Source organism: Hyperolius riggenbachi, chromosome 2 (genome assembly GCF_040937935.1).
Source record: "Hyperolius riggenbachi isolate aHypRig1 chromosome 2, aHypRig1.pri, whole genome shotgun sequence".
Lineage (NCBI taxonomy): Eukaryota > Metazoa > Chordata > Amphibia > Anura > Hyperoliidae > Hyperolius > Hyperolius riggenbachi.
In genome coordinates this window covers 430698452-430723187 of record NC_090647.1, presented here as the reverse complement: position 1 = coordinate 430723187, position 24736 = coordinate 430698452, and the positions used below count along the sequence as shown (strand labels likewise).

The window sequence follows — 24736 nt, the reverse complement described above, 5'->3', positions numbered from 1 at the left end:
AGACACAGGACTTTCTCTCTCACACACAGGTTTAACAGATGCACTGCGAGGGAATCCTCCTTCCCCTCATGTCTCACTCTGCCATTTGATTAGAGCAGACTGACTTCAGTTTAGAGTGAAAGGGATTTGATACAGTAAACAAAAGAGATAAGCAAGTGAATTGTATACTTCATTATTTACCAGCAGTTCAGGAACGCTCTCAATCCCAGGTTAAAAAACATGTTAATTTATAATTTTCCTTTAAATAAGTAGAACAGCAAGTCTGATCATACTTTTTATTTCCATTAGAAAGTTAAACATTTTTGTTCTTTTTTTTTTCAATTTCAGTAATAAAAACATTCAATCTTTTATTTAAGAGTGCAATTTAGACTTTATGAAATATCTAATTTCCAAGGGAATACTTAATGAACTCATAATTGTTAAGGCTAGAACGTGTATCAAAGGAATAATTTTGCTCTTCATATGAAACATTTTATTATACCAAAAGCAAGCTGTACGCCATAATGTATTCAGAACTAGCTTGTCTAAAACAGGGCAATCCCAGCTTGCCTGTTACCAGCACAGTTGCTGATTAATATTCATGTCACAGCAGTATAAAGGCCACTATCCTTTAGGCAATAGTGGTAAATGATTGAGCTGATGACTAGAAATGTATCTTACATACAAAACTCATTTTCAAGGTTATAATAATCTAGGTGATAATGTGTGTCAACATTTTAACAATGTACCCCTGTAATATTTCACAAATATCTGTCTGTCCTCATTATCGTTAGAGATAGGTCTCTAGGCTACACCTGGAAGGCTGAATATAATGACATCACAAGACACAGAAGGAGCTCTCAGACTGGCATTACATTTGAAATCTAAACAGGAAGTGCAGCCATCTTGCAGCTTTCCAGCCACAGCTTCATCTGAACCTCGGCATCGTAAGTTACGTCGGCAGATTTGATTTTTTCTCCATTATACAAATAACAGCCTCCAGTTCCTTCTAGATCAGGTGAAACAGATGCGTAGATGGATGTGAATGCGCCCTCATCAGCTTGCTGTAATAGAGAAATAAATAAGGAATTTTAGCAATAATTAAAATGGAACTGAAGTCAGGTTTTTTTTTAGGTTATTTCCCTTGAAAGCAGTTAATGACTTACATAAAACATTAATGTTTACATGTAAAACATATATTTTCCTTTAAAAAAAAATCCAGTTTTCAGCTTTGGCCTGTCCCCTTTCCTTAGTAGCCGAGGTAATCTGTTGTATAGTGTTAGAAATTTGTGATGAATAATAATAAACATGTGAGCAACCAGTGCCATCTTGTGGTAAACTGGGAAAACAACATATGCTTTCACAGTTTTAACTGAAGAATGATTTTATGACAAAATTTAATGTGGGTTTAAAACCACTTTAAATGATTAATGTAAGTAATGGCCACTAAAATGTTAAAAGAAAATGCAGTGAGAGGAAAATGTCAAGAGTGCAAGACACTACTGTTGCCAGAAATAGCAGGACAACCAGACAACTTGTATTGTTTAAAAGGAAATAAATATGGCAACCTCCATATTCTTCTAACTACAGGTGTCCTGTAAAGTCATGAAGCAACTTGGCGATCCTAGGGAACAGAAAAGAGTAAAAATCTTTACTAATAAGTGAACAGACAGCAGTAAAAAAAACTAAGGCTAATTTCATTGTGTGGCATTGCAGTGCAAAGTGACGGAGGCATTTTAATGCATAAAGTCGAACTGCAATAGTAAATATATGCAACGTTCAGAGTGTATTCATTGCAATGTGATCCAAAAGACTATATAATCCCAACACATGCATGCAATTTGTTATCAACAGCAGTGAAGTATACTATTCATTGACTGTATGTATCACTGTATGTGATGCATTGGTCGCATAATGTACAATGCTGCTTTTTCTCATCGTTGTGTTCCTTTTTTTTTCTTTTAACAAGCATTGCAACACAGCTCCAGCAACACAGCTCCCACTATAAACTAACTTACCCTAAGGCCACATTCACAGTGGCCATTGCGTTGTATTCCTTGCGAAAGCAGGAATGCAATGGATGGGGACAGCGGTGTTGTGTCAGGTACTGTAATGCATTTGTCAATGAAAAGTATGCTTCACCCCTACAGTTAACATGGGCATTTACCAATAATGCACTGCATGCAGTGCTTTACCATATGACAAACCGTTATACCGCAATGAACCCGCCACAATTCAGGGATGCTCATCCGGATTCCGGATATCCGGATAGCCTCTTAACCATAAGGATCTTGTCTTCCAGGGATTTGTAGGATGTCAAAAGCACGCGCACATACATTGGCCAGGAATCGAACCCAGGCCAACTGCTTGGAAGCCAGCTATGCTCACCACTATACCACCAACACTACATGCTGAATTTGAAGTCTTGAAGATTCCAGGGCAAGGGTGGGAAGGATGAAAAGCTAGGTGGCCATGCAACCATTCCTGCTAACCTAAAGCTTACTTGTGTCTTACAACACATCCGCTTAAGACTTTACCAAATACAATGCTCCAATAAGGGGAAGCTTCGCTGTTTGGTTTTTTTTTTTTTTTTTTTTTTTTTTAGTGTGGTGTCACAGTTCACTCATCTCTTCAACTACAAGAAAGGCCCAGGAGTAGTCTTAGCTACTGTAATATCTATGTTACGGCAGGGCCCTTATTACACTTTCTCTTACAGGGCTATGGAAACCGTTTTGCCCATGCGATAAAGCGAGGTGCAAAAATGAAATCATGCATAGCAGAGGATGGTTTCGATTCATCAACTTCTGGGTTATGGGCCCAGCACACTTCCACTGCACCACTCTGCTTACATTTGTATACAATCTTCAAGTTTAAGAAGGGTACATTATTTGAAATAGTTACACTACAATATATGTTACAGCAAGGCCCTAATGACACTTTCTCTTTAAAAAAAAAAAAAAAAACCAGCAAACAGAGAAGCTTCCCCATATTGGAGCATTGGATTTGGTAAAGTCTTAAGCCAATGTGTTGTATGATACAAGTAAGCTTTAGGTTAGCAGGAATGGTTGCATGGCCAACTAGCTTTTCATCATTTCCACCTTTGCCCTGAAATCTTCCAGACTTCAAATTGCTGTCCTTTGCTGTGTGTGACTTACACCAGCATCATCCAGGGGGGCACATGATCTTTCTGAAGTCTTGAATTGAAGCCTGTAAGTATCACCATGTACCCCACTGCTATCATCTAGCAAATTAGGCAAATAAGCAAGCTCATTTTTCTCTTGGGTATATTGTAATGGTACATGCTAGGCTGGCTTCAGCATGTAGTGTTGGTGGTATAGTGGTGAGCATAGCTGCCTTCCAAGCAGTTGACCTGGGTTCGATTCCTGGCCAATGTATGTGAGCTTGCTTTTGACATCCTACAAATCCCTGGAAAACAAGACAAAACAAGGGAGGAGGAGGAGGAGGAGGAGGAGGAGAAGGAGAGAGAGAGAGAGAGAGAGAGAGAGATCTGATTCGGATCCGGATATCTGGCTATCCAAATCTATTTTATTTTAAAAATTGGTATCCGAACACCCCTGCGCCACATTACAAAGCACCCGGTACACCACAACGTACCACTGTGCCTTAGGCTTTATTCACTACCCAAAATCTGAATAAATAAATGGGAGAAAAAGCATGAAATAAACATATAACCTGAAGGGAAACATCTTCCTTCTCAACAAGGCAAGAAACAATGATGCTATGCAAAGTGCATGACCCAGGGGCGGCGCCAGGGGGGTGCAAGGGGGTGCTCGAGCACCCCCTAGAATTGTCCAAGCACCCCCAAAGCACCCCCTGGAGTGAACTGACTTCAGGCGTCTAAAAGACGCCAAGTCAGTTCACACAGCGGCAGCACGGAGCAGCAGGCAGGGCTACGGTAAGATGGCCGCCCGGAGCCCTGTTCTGCAGACTTCGAGTCTGCAGTGCATGGCTTCGGGCGGCCATTTTCCCATAGCCCTGCTCTCTGCATGCAGGCAGGAAGTCTCGTCGTGACGTCGGGAAGGAAGAGGATCGTGGGCGCGCGGGCGCTGCGCGTCACAATGAGGTCGGGACTCGGGACAGGAGGTCGGGAAAGAAGGTCTTCTGGCTGTAGGTGAGTAAATGGGTTTTTCTTTTCTTTTTCAGGTGATGCTGATTGTGCATATTGGGGTCATATCTGCTACGGATTGTGCATATTGGGGTCATATCTGCTACGGATTGTGCATATTGGGGTCATATCTGCTACGGATTGTGCATATTGGGGTCATTTCTGCTACCGATTGTGCATATTGGGGTCATTTCTGCTACCGATTGTGCATATTGGGGTCATTTCTGCTACCGATTGTGCATATTGGGGTCATTTCTGCTACCGATTGTGCATATTGGGGTCATTTCTGCTACCGATTGTGCATATTGGGGTCATATCTGCTACCGATTGTGCATATTGGGGTCATATCTGCTACGGATTGTGCATATTGGGGTCATATCTGCTACCGATTGTGCATATTGGGGTCATATCTGCTACCGATTGTGCATATTGGGGTCATATCTGCTACCGATTGTGCATATTGGGGTCATATCTGCTACCGATTGTGCATATTGGGGTCATATCTGCTACCGATTGTGCATATTGGGGTCATATCTGCTACCGATTGTGCATATTGGGACCATATCTGCCACCGATTGTGCATATTGGGACCATATCTGCCACCGATTGTGCATTTTGGGACCATATCTGCCACAGATTGTGCATATTGGGACCATATCTGCCACCGATTGTGCATATTGGGACCATATCTGCCACCGATTGTGCATATTGGGACCATATCTGCCACCGATTGTGCATATTGGGACCATATCTGCCACCGATTGTGCATATTGGGACCATATCTGCCACCGATTGTGCATATTGGGACCATATCTGCCACCGATTGTGCATATTGGGACCATATCTGCCACCGATTGTGCATATTGGGACCATATCTGCCACCGATTGTGCATATTGGGACCATATCTGCCACCGATTGTGCATATTGGGACCATATCTGCCACCGATTGTGCATATTGGGACCATATCTGCCACCGATTGTGCATATTGGGACCATATCTGCCACCGATTGTGCATATTGGGACCATATCTGCCACCGATTGTGCATATTGGGACCATATCTGCCACCGATTGTGCATATTGGGACCATATCTGCCACCGATTGTGCATATTGGAGCCATATCTGATAACGATTGTGCATATTGGGGTCATTGGACGTGTTTTTTGTTAAAATCTGCTCACATTACGTGTATTTTCTTGAGAAAACCTGCACAATTATGTGAATTTTCTGGGAAAAGGGTCACCAAAACTTGGGCCCTCTGTCTTTGCGTTGCACTTTTAAAGGGAACCCGAGGTGAGAATAATATTGAGGCTGCCATATTTATCTCCCTTTAAGCAATACCAGTTGCCTGGCTGCCGTGCTGGTCCTCTGCCTCTTATTCTTTCAACCATAGACCCTGAACAAGCATGCAGCAGGTCGGGGGTTTCTGACAATATTGTCAGAACTGACAAGATTAGCTGCATGGCTTGTTTCTGGTGTAATTCAGTTCACTACTACAGCCAAATAGATCAGCAGGGCTGCCAGGCAACTAGTATTGTTTAAAAGGAAATAAATATGGCAGCCACCATATCACTCTCACCCTGGGTTCACTTTAAATTACAGTTAGCCCCGCCCTCATCCGGTCATGACCACGCCCATTTTTTCGCCGCGGCGCGCTTCGCGCGCTGCAGGTTGTAGCCACGCCCATTTTTTGCCGCGCGCTTCGCGCGCCGCAGGTCGTCAGCTCCCCCGGAAATTGGTCCAGCACCTGCATAGCACCCCCTAAAAAAAATTCCTGGAGCCGCCACTGGCATGACCCCATAGCGGCTAATGTCCTTTCACCTTACAGTTAGCAGATATTTTGCACGCTGCACTGTTATATTTAGGATGCACGGCTGTCTTGCTTGTTCACAGAAAATAAAAAGTTTAGTCTCTCTCTCTCCTTCCCTCATTCCCTCTGAACACCACATGGATCATGTTCAAAAGCAAACAACTGTGCGAGCATCCAAGAAAACACATGAAACATTTATTTTTGGCTTTTAAAAATCCCCTGATAGGTATTTCCCACTGATTCTGTTTACTTTCTGGTACATTTTGCATGACTAAACCTCGGCAACAGGAGATGAGGAGATAATGAAAACATCTGAAGAGCTGTTTAGCTATTCCAGTGCTGCTGTTAATATTTTATACTCAGAAAATAATACGTTTTTAATAGTTATATGATGGTGCCATTACAATAAATCAGACGAGATGGTTGCGTTTCAGTTTTGTGATACACAATAGGCCACGCGCAGGCAATAGGCCAAGCACAGGCAATAGGCCAAGCACAGGCAATAGGCCAAGCACAGGAAATAGGCCACACACAGGCAATAGGCCAAGCACAGGCAATAGGCCAAGCACAGGCAATCTCCTGCTTATCAGGTTATGTGTTATGTAAGTAGGTAAACACAAAATAATAAGGAGCTAATGTTCCATTGCTGGGATACATTTGTATATTTCCTGTAGTCACATGGTGCTAACTAAAGAAGGTCAATGGGATGCCAATAATTCTGGCTTGTATGCAAAATTAATGCAAACTGTATACAGCTTTGGGCCAGTGATATTCATCAGGAAAAAACACTGGATCCAGACTCATCGCTTAAAGCACACCTGGACTGAGAGATATAAAGGCTGACATATTTATTTCCTTTTAAACAATGCATATTGCCAAATTGTTCTGTTGATCCTCTGCACCTTTTTAGCCACCGACCCTGAATAAGCATGTCTATCAGGTGTTGTTTCTGACTGAAGTCTGACTAGATTAGCCACATGCTTATTTCAGTTTTGTGATTCAGATGCTTATGCAGACAAAGAGATCAGCAGGGCTGCCAGGCAACTGGTATTGTTTAAAAGGAGATACATTTGGCAGCCTCCATATTCCTCTCAGTTCAGGTGTATTTCAAATGAGGACATTTAAAGGAAAACGGAGGTGAAGACAGTGTAATAAGGAGCTAACATAATTGTATAGATTATGCAATCCAGAAGAGGGCATGCCTGTTTTGTTGCGAACTGCGTAGTTTAGCAGTTAAAGCTCCCGGACTTATTCATGACCCGCGTGGGTTGGGACATTTGACCAGGATCAATAAATCACATTGCTGTCACAAGCATGTGCAGTTCAATCTCGAAGGAGGCAGTTGCCGCACTCCCGCTGCTGACATTCCTTAAGGATTGAACTGCATGTGCCACATATATAGATCTGAACCAGGGCAGAAGCAGGTCTTTTTGGATTGTGAAAAACCAGTGAGAATTCTCATTGGATCACTAAGTGGTGGACCAATGAGAATCCTGCCTGTTGGTAGGTAGGATTTTTAGTGCAAACCAATGAGAGCCTATTTCTGCCAGGACTCAGGTCTAGATCCCAGCTGAGTGTCCTGTGCAGTGTAGCCGAGCGATGGTAAAGCAGGGGCACAGGACCTGAACTTCAGCGGCAGTGGAATGTATGCAGAACAGATGCACAACGGTGATCGGAACATGTCATCAAAAACACGACAGGGCAAAGCGTATCAGCTCAGGATACGCTGTGAATGCACCATTGTAGTGGGAACCCAGCCTAAGGCACTGTTAGGGTAAATTAACAAAAGGTCAAGAGATAGTTTAAAGAGACTCTGTAACATCAAAAAGATCCCCTGTAGGGTACTCACCTCGGGTGGGGGAAGCCTTGGGATTCTAATGAGGCTTCCCACGCCGTTCTCTGTCCCACGGGGGTCTTGCTGCAGCCCTCCAAACAGCCGGCAACAGACCCGACTGTCAGTTCAATATTTACCTTTGCAGGCTCCAGCGGGGGCGCTGTGGCTGCTTTCGGCTCTGAACTAGACGGAAATACCCGATCTCCGTCGGGTCCGCTCTACTGCGCAGGCGCCGGAGACTTGCGCCCGCGCAGTAGAGCAGACCTGACGACGATCGGGTATTTCCGCCTACTTCGGAGCCGATAGCCACCAGAGCGCCTGTGCAGGAGCCGGGAAGGTAAATATTTACGTCGCCGCTGTACAGAGGGCTGCAGCGAGAACCCCGAGGGACGGAGGACGGCGTGGGAAGCCTCATTAGGATCCTGAGGCTTCCCCCACCCGAGGTGAGTACCCCCCAGGGGACATTTTGATGTTACAGTTCCTCTTTAAAGTTAGCTATTGTTTAAAGTTCTGTTATGTATGAGAAATGGAGCTGAAATTTTAGTGTTGTAAGTGGTGGTGGTAATGTTTTTTGGTTCCCGAACCCCAAGCCCAGCACCTCTCTTCCCCCTAATTCCATAGTGGTACCAACACATGACTTTGAAGAGTTTAGAGTTAAACAATAAAAATCAACTGTATCACATCACTTTTTGCACAAAACATACACACACACATTGCATAACTGGACTAATTGTTAATATTTGCATGGCTTTCAGTTTTCAAGCAAGTAGATGCAAAGCAATTATCTTCTTTTTAGTATAAAGTGAAAAATCATAGTACATAACATAGCACATCAGATGCCCAACTATAACTTTTCCTAGAACTGGGTGAAAATCTTGCTGGGTTCTTGGAAGGAAATGGAGACATAAGGTAGAAGAAAGGAAATAAGTTGTACCATAGAAATCACAGAGAACTGACTGGGCTGGTAAATATTAAACATTCCAAGAAAAAGCACACAGCAGCTTGCTATGATCAGATGCTAAAAGGACTCCATTTGTTACATGTACTGATTGTTGAGAACACCGAATGGCCAATTTTGACATTTGTCCAAAGTAGCTAATCACTAACTGAGCATATTCCAGCATACTTAAAAGAAAGATTCAGGAAAAAATAGAAACAGGATAACCCTCATCTACTACTACCCTACTTGTACATAAAATTATTACTTTTAATGTGCTAATGTATTCAAAATCAAAGGCACCACCCACCAAAAGGAGACACACACACAACTCAGAAATAAATTGAAACACAATTAGCACCTACAGTATTATTGCTTATTCCATATTTAGCTAAAATCAGACCTTTTTTTAGAGTCTGGATTCAACAGGACATTTCAAATACATAAAAAATGAAAATATAGACAAAAATAATTTCACCATTTACTTAATATTTTGGTGCATAACCTTTAAACAATAGTTCTTAGCCCTTTCCTGGGTAGTTTTAGCTGTGTGTTTTGAGTTGTTATACTGTTGGAGGATCTATGCCTGAGACAAAGTTACCAGACATTGGGGATAATGGGTTTTATTCACAACATTTTCTATAAATGACATCACCTAATTGATAAAAAAAAAAACATCCCTTCAGCACATTTACAAGCAAAATAATCACTCAATGTAAGTTTTTCCTGATTAACTTCATTTCAATATTACTTTTCTTACCTTAATTATATTATATTTTTGCTCTTTGGGAGTTTAAAAATGTAATGGTATGTACACATGGGGAACTTTTGTGGTTGGTCGCCAGCGCACAGGGGACGTGCACGCGACAGCTCGGCGACAGCTCTGCCTGTGCGACAGCCGTCTACACCTCTCAGAGACGCGGCGGAAGCTTCCGCCGAAGGTTCCTCCGCCCCCCGCCGGAAGCTCCATACATTGTGTATGGAGTTGCTGTCGCTAGTCCGCATAAACATGGCGGACTAGCGACAGTTGCGTCGGGCGACAGCTCTTGTAAGCGACGGTTCGTGGTGCGCGCGTTGTACACACGGGGGACCTGTCGCCGTAACACGCGTGTGCCACGTGGTTGCGGCGACAGTTGTAACCCGTGTGTATGCAGCTTAACACAGATAAGGTGAAAACAGGAAAATAGGTGAAAAAGTCGGCCTTCCGGCCTCCATGTGTAGATTTTTATGCATTCCCGCTGGTGCAGAAAGCTATCGTGGACATTAACAAGTACATATTTATGCGTTACGGGTGCAAAGCATAAAAATTTACTCCCACTCAGCAAGGATCCCTTTAAGTTTCACAATAGATATGTCATTCTTTTCTGAGAAAGCTTAAAGAGGGACTTTAACCCAGGATTGAACTTTATCCCAATCAGTATCTGGTATGCCCTTTCCCACGAGAAAGCTTTACCTTTTCCTTAAAGGACTTACGAGGCCATATTTGTAAAAAATACATAAAAAAAGTTAGATACCTGTGTGTGTTTGCAAGGCACGGAGGACGCCGTCCGCGCCCTCCGTGCCATTCCGCCTGGTCCCCGCTGCTTAATATGCCCCCGAACGACCCCCGACCGCACGGCCCGGGTCGGGCTCTCCAGCCTTCACAAAGATGGCCGCCGGAGCTGGCCGCGGCTGCGCAGTCCGCATACCTGCGAGTGCGGCTGCGCAGCTCTAAGGCCAACTCCCCGATCCACGCTACTGTTACGTGGATCGGGGGGTTGGCCTTAGAGCTGCGCAGCCGCACTCGCGGCTATGCGGACTGCGCAGCCGCGGCCAGCTCCGGCGGCCATCTTGGTACAGGCTGGGGAGCACGACCCGGGCCGCGCGGTCAGGGACCGTTCGGGGGCATATTAAGCAGCGGGGACCAGGCGGAACGGCACGGAGGGCGCGGACGGCGTCCTCCGTGCCTTGCAAACACACACAGGTATCTAACTTTTTTAATGTATTTTTTTACAAATCTGGCCTCGTAAGTCCTTTGACAGATCATCACAGGGGGCTGTATGGCCCCTCCCACAGTGTGACATCATGGCCATGGTCATAACAGATTGCCGTTTGATTTGTGAACTTATCTTCCCAACTGCCAAGCAAGTCGACTCCACCTCTGTGCATATATATATATATATATATATATATATATATATATATATATATATATACGCAAAAGGTGGATCAGCGCAACACCAGGCCGCCTCCGAATGGCCTCCATCAGAGATGCGCTGAGCCCCCCCAGGAACTACAAACGCACCTTGAACCCAAACAGAAGCTCTGCATATACACCAAAAGCATGGCTGTTAAGTGGGAGCAGTTGACCAAAAACGAATTACATTAGTACATAGCAAGGAAATGAGCAGCGCTACTTAAAAAACAGACTAGTGCCTACCTGCAAAAGAGTGCAAGCCCCACTTGTGGGGTCGAATACACACTGAAGCATACACATGACCTGTCTACCACTAGAGGAGGATGTTGGTTTCCATTAACAGCTTGCATGCAACCTATTAAGTACTCGTCCCTCCCACTGCGAAGAAGTCAATCCTCCATGGGAGGGGCCTAACACTAACTGAATCCTAACCTATGTATATGCATAGCCTGGGTGCGGCTAATCAAATAAAATCGAAAATTGAAAATTGCGCAAAAGGTGGATTAGCGCAACACCAGGCCGCCTCCGAATGGCCTCCATCAGAGATGCGCTGAGCCCCCCCAGGAACTACAAACGCACCTTGAACCCAAACAGAAGCTCTGCATATACACCAAAAGCATGGCTGTTAAGTGGGAGCAGCTGACCAAAAACGAATTAAATTAGTACATAGCAAGGAAATGAGCAGCGCTACTTAAAAACAGACTAGTGCCTACCTGCAAAAGAGTGCAAGCCCCACTTGTGGGGTCGAATACACACCGAGCATACACATGACCTGTCTACCACTAGAGGAGGATGTTGGTTTCCATTAACAGCTTGCATGCAACCTATTAAGTACTCGTCCCTCCCACTGCGAAGAAGCCAATCCTCCATGGGAGGGGCCTAACACTAACTAAATCCTAACCTATGTATATGCATAGCCTGGGTGCGGCTAATCAAATAAAATCGAAAATTGAAAATTGCGCAAAAGGTGGATCAGCGCAACACCAGGCCGCCTCCGAATGGCCTCCATCAGAGATGCGCTGAGCCCCCCCAGGAACTACAAACGCACCTTGAACCCAAACAGAAGCTCTGCATATACACCAAAAGCATGGCTGTTAAGTGGGAGCAGCTGACCAAAAACGAATTACATTAGTACATAGCAAGGAAATGAGCAGCGCTACTTAAAAACAGACTAGTGCCTACCTGCAAAAGAGTGCAAGCCCCACTTGTGGGGTCGAATATATGCAGAGCTTCTGTTTGGGTTCAAGGTGCGTTTGTAGTTCCTGGGGGGGCTCAGCGCATCTCTGATGGAGGCCATTCGGAGGCGGCCTGGTGTTGCGCTGATCCACCTTTTGCGCAATTTTCAATTTTCGATTTTATTTGATTAGCTGCACCCAGGCTATGCATATACATAGGTTAGGATTTAGTTAGTGTTAGGCCCCTCCCATGGAGGATTGACTTCTTCGCAGTGGGAGGGACGAGTACTTAATAGGTTGCATGCAAGCTGTTAATGTAAACCAACATCCTCCTCTAGTGGTAGACAGGTCATGTGTATGCTCGGTGTGTATTCGACCCCACAAGTGGGGCTTGCACTCTTTTGCAGGTAGGCACTAGTCTGTTTTTAAGTAGCGCTGCTCATTTCCTTGCTATGTACTAATGTAATTCGTTTTTGGTCAGCTGCTCCCACTTAACAGCCATGCTTTTGGTGTATATGCAGAGCTTCTGTTTGGGTTCAAGGTGCGTTTGTAGTTCCTGAGGGGGCTCAGCGCATCTCTGATGGAGGCCATTCGGAGGCGGCCTGGTGTTGCGCTGATCCACCTTTTGCGCAATTTTCAATTTTATTTGATTAGCCGCACCCAGGCTATGCATATACATAGGTTAGGATTTAGTTAGTGTTAGGCCCCTCCCATGGAGGATTGGCTTCTTCGCAGTGGGAGGGACGAGTACTTAATAGGTTGCATGCAAGCTGTTAATGGAAACCAACATCCTCCTCTAGTGGTAGACAGGTCATGTGTATGCTCGGTGTGTATTCGACCCCACAAGTGGGGTTTGCACTCTTTTGCAGGTAGGCACTAGTCTGTTTTTAAGTAGCGCTGCTCATTTCCTCGAGATATATATATATATATATATATATATATATATATATATATATATATACATATATACATACACACACATATATATACACACACACACACACACACACATATATGTGGTGAGGTTAACGTGAGTTGGATTCGGCAGTGCCTTATGCTAGGTACACACAATGCAATTTTCTGACAGATTTACTGTCAGATCAATTATTTCTAGCATGTCCGACCTGATTTCCATTCGATTTTCCATTAATTCCTGTGAAAAATAGTTTGGAAAATCGATTGGAAATCAGATTGTACGTGGTGGATATAATCGATCTGACAGTAAATCTGTCACAAAATGGCATTGTCTGTACTTAGTGGTAGAGGTTTATGGTAATATGTGTATGCTTAGGTATGTAATAAATAAAATTGCACTATTTAGACTAATGGAGCTAGAGCTCTTTTCAGTCATTGTACCTGCTTGTGTAATGCTTTTAAATCCCAGTGCTAGGGAAGGTCAGCCTATCAGAGCTTCCAGTGTAGTTTCTGAAGTGAGATGAGAGCTGTATGGCTCGTGTCACCTTGAAATATTTTAAAGAATAAAATAGGCTTCAAAGCTGTGGCGGGAATGGTAAGTATCCATCAAAGGAAATATGTTAACAAAGCTGCACTTAATTAATCAGATCTTTTTGCGTGAGAATTTATAGGAAAAAAGCACAGCTGGGCGTGCGTTTCAGGGGAAGCAGAGGAAACCTCAGCCGATTTCCATAATCAGCACTTAGGCACTGCAAACAAGCAAGCTTTTTACAATAAAAGGAAGTATTGGAATTATATAAATCTTACATTTCTACTTAAATATGCCCTGCAGTAGTGTCATCTTCCCATGAATATCATTAGATGTCTATTTTAGAACAATGAACTTTTTAGGAAAGGTGAACTGAAGAAAAACAAAAACTTTTTCTTTTCTAATTTAAATTGTATCTTCAAACAGCATTAAAGTTTTAAAATTGAACACAGGGATTTAGTGCCAACAGGGATGCAGAAAACACTGACACATTTTTTGCAAAAAAACCCCAAAAAAAACAAAACCTACCTTGCATAGTTCTGCCTTAGGTGTCTTTTCCACAGACAGTTGAACTGCTTGTTTGTCAAGCAGTTCAGCCTCCAGCCTGCCGGCTACAAGTGCCATTTGGTTGCAATTACATGCAGCTGTACGGCAGCGTTTGCTAACAGTGATGTGGTGTTAACCTGTCTCAAGTCATGTCTCAGCCATGCTCAGATGCAGCTACATGGGGGCCACCCATCTAGCAAGCACCCGGCCGGTGACCCCAGGTAAGTAAATCTATCCCTATTTTCTTCACCTCATATATCTTTAGAATTAAAGGGGACATGAACCAAGTAAAATTATATAAAATAAACTCCTGATGTACCTGCAAATTAATATTACATACTTACAGCGCCATCAGTTCCTCTCAGAAGCTCACCATTTTCTTCTTACAATGATGCCTTCCAGTTCTGACAAGATTTTGTCAGAACTGAAATATATCAATTGCTGTCAGTTATATATCAGTAGCTGTCAGTTATAACTGGAAGGTCAACTGATGTGCAAAGCAATTTCCATGTTTCCTTATGGCTCAAGTGGGCAGTATTACAGTTTAAGAGTGTGCTGACTAGGAAGCTGTTATGGGGTAATGGCCATTTTCAAAATGGAGGCTGGAGAATTCCATCAATCACAGTGGACAAACAGGACGCGGGAGAGGAGAAAAAGATTGAGGAGAAGACTACATGGGAGGCAAGTATGTCATGTGCAGGTTTATTCATTTTCAGTTCAGATTTGCTTTAAAGAAGATAAGGTTCAAGTTTGAGCAAAAATATTAAGATTTTTAATTACATAGTTACATAGTTATTTGGTTTGAAAAAAGACATATGTCCATCGAGTTCAACCAGAAAATAAATGTCTAAAAGTTTTTCCTTCATGCGCAGATCATGTCCTCTAGTCCTTTGTGAAAGCCTAGGGACAAAAAGCTCATCTGCAAAGATTTCATATTGCCCTCTGATGTATTTATACATGTTAATTAGCTCTCCTCTAAGGCCCCATTCACACTTGCATTTTGCCTTGCAAACGGACCGGATCCTAATCGGATCCTGATCGGATCAGGACCTGATCCTGATCGGAACCGTACGGTTCCGATCAGGATCCGGTCCGTTTGCATCAGGCATGCATCAGGCTGCCATCCGGATCCGTGGGCAAAAAATAGCGAAATTAAATAAAAAAATGTTGGGGTCAGCAGAAGGTGCACCTGGTGCACCTGTAGAATCAGGTTCCTCCGCTGTAGGCCTCACCTCCACCTCCGACATTCTGCCAAAACAGCTCCAGCACGTCTGTCACTGCTGCTCCACTCCAGACATGCTTGGCCCATGTGTCCCCATCCGAAATGGCCGCTTGGATACGCATAGGAAGTGGGGTAGAACGTCAGGTTTTTGTAGGCAGTGTGTTCTGTGCCTTCCGTTTCCCATTGGATTCTGTGTTACGGATGGTGCTGTCAGGCTCCGGTCAGGCTCCGGTCAGGATGCGTGGGCCGGAGATCCGGACCCAAAAAATAGCGCATGTTGGAAAAGAGTCCGGATCCGATCCGGCTCCGGTACATACGGAACGGACGCGTGTGAACGTCCGCATAGACATTACATTGCTATGCGGATCGTACGTTCCGTTTGTACAGTATGCGTTCTGGATCCGATGCGGAAAATCCTGATAGCGAACGCTAATGTGAACCGGGCCTAAGGCACATTTTCTCCAGACTAAATAAACGCAGTTTATCTAAACTTTCTTGGTAAGTGAGACCTTCATCTCTGCATTAATTGTTAAGTTATATTTAGTTCCTTTGTTGTTCACTGACCAGGGACTACCTGTATTTGAATTCCCACTATTGTTAAAATTGTTATCAAATATCAATATGTCCAAGAATTTTACAAAACATACAAGTAGAAAAGACAAGAAAGAGAGCACTCAGGTTCAATTTAGTGAGACTAGAAAGCTGGCTGAGGAATGATACCACCTTATCTTGCTGCTGGTTGGCCCAGCTCTGTCAGTCTGTATTACAGCACTGCTGCTCCATGCCATGAGCAATCCCTGCACTCTGTGGGTGCTCAGTGACAGGCTACTCAGCATGGGTCCCAATGCTGCTGCTGTTCGCCACGAGTGATTTCCGCATTTTGCGGGCGTTTAGGGGCAAGTGAAACAGGGTAGCAGAGAGGTAGGTCTTATTGCAGGAAAAAGTTCAGAAAGTATATGGAGTCTCCATGTATGAAATGGTAATTTGTTTAACCTCTTGACGACCAGCTAACGCCGATTGGCGTAAACTGGTCGTCTGCGGGTTACCATGGAAACAGCCGCTCGATCGAGCGGCCTTTCCATGTCAGTTCACGGAGGGTGTCTCCGTGAACAGCCGGAGAGCCGCCGATGGCGGCTCGCCGGCAAAATTTAAACAGGCGGGGAAGAAATCCCCGCTGTTTACATCATACGGCGCTGCTGCGCAGCAGCGCCGTAAGGCAGATCGGCGATCCCCGGCCTCTGATTGGCCGGGGATCACCGGCATATGATAGGCTGAAGCCTATCCTTCAATGCGCAGGACGGAAATCCGTCCTGCGCAGCACACAGGGGAAGGGAGAGGGAGGGAGCTGGCGAGAGGGCGGAAAGCGCTGCGGAGGGGGGCTTTGAAGAGCCCCCCCCCGCTAAGCAACTGCAGCCGGCGGCGATCAGACCCCCCCAGCAGGACATCCCCCTAGTGGGGAAAAAAGGGGGGTAGTCTGATCGCCCTGCTGCACTCCTGATCGGTGCTGCGGGCTGTAGAGCCCACGCAGCACCGATCAGTGTAAAATCCCCTGGTCGGCAAGTGGTTAATAAAAAAATCAATCAATTAACTTAAGGGACTCCGAACAGTGCAGTAACCATGGAAAGATGCATACCATTTTGAAGCTCTCTTTCTCCTCTTTCCAATGATATAAACCACCACCCAACGCCTTTTAGTTTTCGTTATTCTCGCGATCGAAATTGTGGCCGCCATCTTGGATCCTTATTCAGCATTGTATTATGCAGGACAACCCTTTCCCCAGTGCCGGCAGCTCCATTCAGTGCAATGCACTGAAATACAAGGAACCCAGGGGGATATAATTACAAACATCATGCCGGTAGGTGTGAGGATATAATTAGTTGTGGGTATGCTTAAAGGCATACCTACAGGCACTGCTCGGAGTCTTTTTAATTCCTTGGAGTTCAAAGTTTACATTTTGAACTCTAACTTTGATATCAAGTATTTGCATATTTTATTGAAGTCAATGAAAAATTCTGAAATTCATATGTATTCATAGGTTTCATCAAAAAAAATAGAAAATAATAAATGACTGATAATATTGTATCCCTTTTTGAGCATTCAAAAATAATTGTCTGCATTACAGTTATAACATATTCAACGTTTCTAGTTGAAATTATTATATACATAAGTATAAATGTTTGCCTTCAGTAAATTAGTCCAATGTTAAAATTTTACCAGAAAAAAAAAAAGAAATAGATCATCTCATTTTATGAAATCTGAACCTAATTTACAAGTACTTACAATAAACTATTCCTGGTAGATTTTTACAAACACGAGCAGTAGAATTTGAAAGTTAAATGTAGTGTATTGAAGTGGGTAATTTTAAATTTCAAATTCTCCATTCACTTCAATAAAATTGCGCCTTTAACGTCCAGGTCTTTGTTATGGCGCACGGACATCTGCTCAATACATGTAAAATTAAATTATTTATTAAATAAGTAAGTGATGGTAAGTTACATGCTTCTATTAGGATTTTTGTAGTGTCAGGTAAGTAGCTCATTGTTGACTGCATGACAACGTGCAGTTCCTTGTTTTTCCTGAGAGTAGTATCTTGGACACTGGTTGCATGGACTATATATAGAATACTTCCTTATCATTAGGTGTTCTGCATTCACCTGGGGAATCATTATAAAACACATATGGATCTCCTTTATGTGAGCTCCTTCTTCTCTAAAGACTATGCCAGAGTATTCAGTGACTACTGGCTAGAACTCTTTTTTATTTGTTCCGAGTTTTGTACATTTGTACATATTGTATTTGTTCTCTAGTTCTTTAGCATAATATTATTGCATATAGCACACAGCACTATTCAAAATAAACATTATTTCCCTGTATTTTGGTTAGCATATGCTGCAAAGAGTGGACAGGCTGTCTAAGAAGTTATGTAACAAGTTTCCAGCTGATGCTAATTTTATTTTAAGAAAACAGTGAGATAAGGAAAAAGTGGGTATGACCCGATTGGACACAAATCACAAAAAATTGATTACAGTATCAAAGAGAGAAATACTTTATTAATCCAAAAATGTAGCATAAAAACACACAATTAAAAATGTGCCCACCCCGCACCCTCCACAATCCCCCCAAGGAACCCGGACCCCCATCCCCACAGCAGGTCCCACTCCTACACCTCCACTGATGATAAAGGAGGAGCTGGTCTGGTCCCTATAGACAATTAGTCCAGCCGTGTGGTCTGAAACATTAGTTGGAAGCTGAAGTTCAGCATATGCAAATTGTAGACAATTTTTTTTTTATAATGAATCCATAGGGTTATCCAAATAAAGGCACTTTGTACATGTAAAAGTCCAGCAATCCTCCAGCCTGTCACAGAAAAAAGAAAGCATCCAAGCAAGTAAGCAACACCGCCATAATAGGTCTAATGATCATGCATCAATTGTGTTAAGATCTGTGCACGGTGGCCTGCAGCAAGAGACAGACAAAGCACATCAGTACAGTTATCATGCAGTAGCAAAGTTAGTAAGCAGAGACTCCATATATGCAGATATCTATAAACAGCATTTCAGCCCTTGATATGACAGGCATTTGCTTGGTACACACAGGATAGCAGCCAGCCGGCAAGTGCATAACAGTGTGATTGCTGTTTCATCATCAGTAGGCTTACATGCTCCAGAATGTGTCCATGTCCGGGCAGCAGTAGGTTGCTTTCAGAGCTCAGACGAGGTGCTGGTGATCATGAGGAGTCCGGGGACTGCATCAGGAAGAGGCCAGGCCCACGTGTGGGAGGATGATGGAGGTCGGGACGCAGCACATGCGTCCTCGACCGGTTTCGCCGGACTTCCGGCTTCCACTGGAGGTATACGTCACTCCTCATCATCCTCCATGTGGGGATCTTAACTCCCCGCCGGACCAACGTCACCAACGGGCCGGCCACGCCCGCCCCCACAGGCGGCCAATGCCGGGCGGGAGGGCGGGCAGACGCGACGGCACGCCACCATAGCAACCCGCCGGGGCGTCTGGTGGACGCCGGGGCGTCCACCAGCCCGAACGCCGCACATGCGGATGGACCCCTCGCAAGAGAACAGTCGGGCCAAACCGGCACCGTAGGTCCCCCAGTCACGGGGTCCACCAAGCCCCAGCCGGGCGGCACCACCAGAGGGGGCGGGCGAGGCCGGACCACGCGACAAACCAGACCGGAAGAGGGAGACAAGGGCCCCACAGGCATACAATAATTATATAGTTAGAAAAATCGTAACGCCTGGATAGGGCTGATAAATTTAACGGATAATCAATGATGACAGAAATAGTTGGTGGCAAATAACAGATAAATCAAAACAGATAACGCACAGGGGACAAACAAAAAAAGAAGTAGTCCCCCAAAGTGCAGATGCAAAAAAGCACCCTCAAAAAAAGGAAATTATCGTTGTGGCCTATAGTGTTCAGCGATGTATATAGTCAGGGACACCCTCCTCGGTCACAAGAGGCAGGGCGAGTGTACCAGAAGACTGATGTACAGAGAGGGTCCCGTATAAGGGACATCAGACAGGCAAAAAAGAAACATAACTGGTGTTCTCATTCAATCCTGGAGGCAATGTTGCCTCCAGGTCAAAAATCCACCTAGATTTGCGCTGTAATAATAGTCTGTCCATGCCCCCACCTCGCTGAGAAGCATGGATGCGGTCCAAACCAATGAAACGCATTTTAGAAGGATCCCCCGCATGCATGGTTTTGAAATGCCTGGCCAGCGGGGTGAGACCGGACGTATTTTTACTCCTTATAGTAGTTACATGGTCAGAAATCCTGGCACGTAACTCCCGTTTGGTTTTACCTATGTAAAATGCGCCGCAGGGGCATAACAATAGGTAAACTACCAGCGTGGTATTGCAATTTACAAAATGAGCGACCGTCCAATCTCTACCATCCGGTAGCCTGACATCGCGACCCACATGCACGTATCTACACATGGTGCAACCACCACATGTGTACGTCCCTAGTACCTTACAATGTTTAGATGTAGTTGAAGGGTTGACAAAGTGGCTGCTAACCAAACTATCTCTAAGAGAGGGTGACCGTCGGAATGAGAAAAGTGGTCTTTCAGGGACATATCTGCTGAGCTTAGTGTCATTGGTAAGGATGTGCCAATGTTTTTTAATTATGTGGCTAATTTGTTGGTGTTGGGCTGAGAATCTCGTACAGAAACGCACAGCGTTCCCACCGTCCCGTGTCTCCCGATATTTGTCTGAGAGGAGGGATGTGCGACTGCTTGCATCCGCCCTCTTAACACTAAATTTACCAGGGTTGCGCAGATTTGCGTAAATTCCCTTGACCTCACACCTCCTAACACCCCTGCTGAGTTTTTTAACATGCTATCAACTCCATTGTTCTCTTTCTTTTGTTCTGAAAACACACACATTTACATTTGTTTACTTGAACTAAATCACCTTGGATCTGAGTTACTCTATTTGACCACCTCCCATCCCCCACAACCAGAGAATTCTGTTTTGTGTGAGCATAGTATGAGTACAAGGTAATGCTGCGATTCCTGTTGCAGCTTTCTTGCACCTTGCACTGTGTTGTCTGTACAGTCCCTGGCACAGCAGCTGCAACAGCTTCAGCAGCCCGCCTTTGTGCCAATATTTCCTTGTGCTGCATGAATCGGCAACGGAGTTCCTTAGCTAGAAGACTAATGCTGGATACACACCATGAGTTTCCGCGTCGAATGCGTCCGTCGATACGCGTCGATTCGATTATTTCCGAGCATTTCCGAACGCATTTCGATTATTTTTAGGTCGAATGCCATGTAAAGTATGGCAAATCGACCTAACGATCCATCGAACCATGAATCGGACATGTCGGAAATAATTGAATCGATGCGTATCGACGGACGCATCGAACGTGGAAACTCATGGTGTGTATCCAGCATAAGAAACAATCTTCTTTTGCCTGTCCACCCTGTACATGCCTTGTACAAAATGTAGGCATTCACCGCCGCCAGGTCCAGCATATTGTAAAAAAACTGCTACTGGCCACCTGCGTGTTGCTGCTCTTACGGAATACATCCCTGCCATTTGGTCCAACACGTCTACAACACACTGTAAAAGCAGAGAGAGAGAGAGAGAGACATGAGTATATGTGCTTTTTTTCTATAGGCCTGTATAGTACACATCAGAAAACATTGTAGCACTGGCAGTGGCGTTCCTTGGGTCCTTGGAGATCGGGGGCACCTGTGCGGTCGCGACAAAAATTGGGTGTGGTCATGCAGTGAGTGGGCGTGGCCAGCAGTGGTGTAAGCTACAGATAAAGGGCCTGCCCATCGAAATATTGGATGGAGCCCCCTGTCCTTTATTTAGATAATTTACAATCAGTATAGGCATAGATCAAAGATGTATACGCACATACAATTTTGATTGGTCAATCACTGACCAATTTTACCACCCCCATGCAGTAAGTGGGCCAACAGACAATGAATTTGATGAACAGAGCTAAAATTGGCTAATTAAAAATTGTATGTGTGTACCAGGCTTTACAGCTAATACTGTACATACTGAATGTAGCAGGGACCAGCATACAATACAGCTGGTTTACAATCAGTAAAGGCACAGAGTAACACCTTACACTGTACACACTGGAGGTAGATCAGCACACAGTGCAGGCACTAGAGAACAGCTTATACTGTACATACTGTAGGCAGCAGAGATCAGCACACTGCAGCTAGCGCGCCGAAAAATATGAGGGTAACGTTGTGCGCGCCGAAAAATAGGTGTGGCCATGGACCAAAATGTGGGTATGGTCACGGGTGAAGACAAATTTACATGAACTTAGCAATGGTGGGACATTAGCAGGGACCCCAGTTAGGTAGTGAGTGACAGAAGGGACCCCCAGTTAGGTAGTGAGTGACAGCAGGGACCCCCAGTTAGGTAGTGAGTGACAGCAGGGTCCCCCAGTTAGGTAGTGAGTGACAGCAGGGACCCCTGTTAGGTAGTGAGTGACAGCAGGGACCCCCATTAGATAGTGAGTGACAGGGACCCCTCACCTCGCAGCCAGCAGCGTCAGACCTCGATCAATGGGCGACCTGACCAGTTGCGCGGAGAGGTTCTTCCTGCGTGGCAGTGATGCACAGGCCATCCTGATGTGTCTTCTTAGAAATGCGAAGAAGAAATGATTCTCCCACCTGCGTCGGTCTGCTTTTATGCACAGCACTGTGTCATGCCACTCCCTTACATACACTGCTACAATGGATGGACAGCATCACACCTTTTGGCCACCTCTACAGCATTCATATGTTGTGAAAAGCCAGCCTTATTGCATTACAGTATCTGCCATACTGCCATCAATGCCATGGCAATGGAATGCCTCAGTCTGTCATCATTTGTCATGTCAATGGAACACTGCCAAATGTGCCAATTGCCCTCAGATTGCATTTTGCTGCATGAATCGGCAACAGAGTTTTGTGTCTGTGTGGGTTTCCTCCGGGCACTCCGGTTTCCTCCCACATCTCAAAAACATACAGATAAGTTAATTGGCTTCCCCATAAAATTGGCCCTAGATGACGATACATACACTACATGATACATACATAGACATACTGTATGATTATGACAGGGACTAGATTGTGAGCCCTTCTGAGGGACAGTTAGTGACGAGACAATATACTCTGTACAGTGCTGCGTAATATGTTGGCGCTATATAAATACTTAAATAAAATCTGCAAGTTTTCATTGTATTCATGTCATTGTATCAGCAACTTTTCATTCTATTTTCACACAATTCTTTATAAAAGACTTGTGTTTCCATATATTGTGAATTTGCAGGTCAGTGAATGTGGGGTCTATTTTGTATAGACAGGCAGGCATTTCTGAAGGTTTACAAGTCTCACACAGTACTCTGTACACAAATTGAAATGTCCAAAGGCCTTACAGGTAATGGGTGGTTTGCACAACAATAGATTGAAGATAATCAACCCTGAAGACCCGTGAACATCTCAGCATGGGTGAATAACACCTCTAGCCTTGCAACAGAAAATAGAAAACTCGGTAATTCTAGTGTTAAATGCCCTCCTCAAAATCCCCTCAGGGTAGCCTCTTTCCTTGAATTTACCCTTAAGTTTATTGTCCTCTACTCTAAAGGTCCCATCGTCCGAGCAGTTACGTCTCACCCGTAGGTATTGCCCCACCGGTATGCCTCTCACAGTGTGGGAGGGGTGGAAGCTGTCCGCCCTTAAGAGAGAGTTGGTGGCTGTCTCTTTTCTGTATAGGCTGGTAGACACAGCTCCCCCCTCCTCCAGTGAGATCCAGATATCAAGGAAAGGAATTGCAGAGGGACTAGATTGCATGGTAAACTTAAGATTCCTGGAATTCACATTCAAGGCATCTAAAAAAAGATGTAAGTGTCTTTGACCACCTGTCCAAAAAACGATGATGTCATCGATGTACCTGTGCCACGACAAAATGTGGCACAGGTACATCGAGAGGCCATCACTAGAAAAAAGTTCACGCTCCCACTCCCCCAGGTACAGGTTCGCATACGACGGGGCACACGTGGTCCCCATCGCCGCGCCCTGCACCTGGAGGTAGTGGGATCCCTCAAACATAAAAATATTGTTAGTGAGCAAAAATTCGAGTAGGGACAGCAGGAAGCCGCTGTGCGCTGCATGCTGTATCCCCAGCTCACTGAGGAATGTTCCCACAGCCCTAATGCCTAGATCATGAGGAATACTTGAATAGAGTGCCTCCACGTCCATGGTCACCAGCAGTGTATCAGGGGGAAGTTGTAACCCCTCCAGAATCCGCAACAAGTGCGATGTGTCACGAATGTACGATGGGAGAGCTTGCACATGGGGCTGGAGATAACGGTCAACATAAATACTGGCTTTTTCAGTTAGAGAGCCGCAACCCGACACAATTGGACGGCCCGGAGGCTTGTCGAGCTTTTTATGTACCTTAGGAAGGGCATAAAAAGTCGGTAACTGACTGTATTCTCGTCAATTACTGATCTCATTGCAGCATCATCAATTATCGAAAACAGTTTACGTTGACACGAGGTGGCCATGGACGCGGAGACCCTCCTGTAGCAGTCACGTCTATTCAAGATCTCCAAACACATATTCCTGTACAACTCGACCGACTTGACCACAACATTGCCCCCCTTGTTGGAGGGTTTAATAACCCATCTGCTGTTATTCTTAGTTATTTCCTGTAAGATTTTGCGTTCTTCAATGCTCAAAGTGTCCGTGGTCGTTTTTTGATTTTTCAATTTTACTAACTCTTATTTTAATGTGTCCAATTTGACATTGGCCGATCAATTACCAGCTACCACATGTGATTGGTTCACTTTGTTACTAAACAATGGTGCAAAAATTTGCATTCAGGATAAAATTATTAACATTTGATTGACCACCCATTGAATATCCTCTGTCTTTTTTCAACTAATTAATTTCAAATTGTATCCTCCACTTACACCTGCCATTCTCTAAAGCTGAAGAATAAGTGATTG

General features: G+C 44.5%; 1 protein-coding gene across 1 annotated transcript in view; it reads right to left on the bottom strand.

Moving 5' to 3' along the window:
* Positions 1–316: 316 nt before the first annotated feature.
* ZBED1 (zinc finger BED-type containing 1) overlaps positions 317–24736 on the bottom strand; it is a 439106-nt gene continuing 414686 nt past the window's right edge. Inside the window, exon 7 of the mRNA XM_068269940.1 lies at positions 317–1043. Within this exon, the coding sequence (XP_068126041.1) occupies positions 864–1043 (180 nt within the window). The 3' untranslated portion in view covers positions 317–863. The remainder of the gene's footprint in view (positions 1044–24736) is intronic.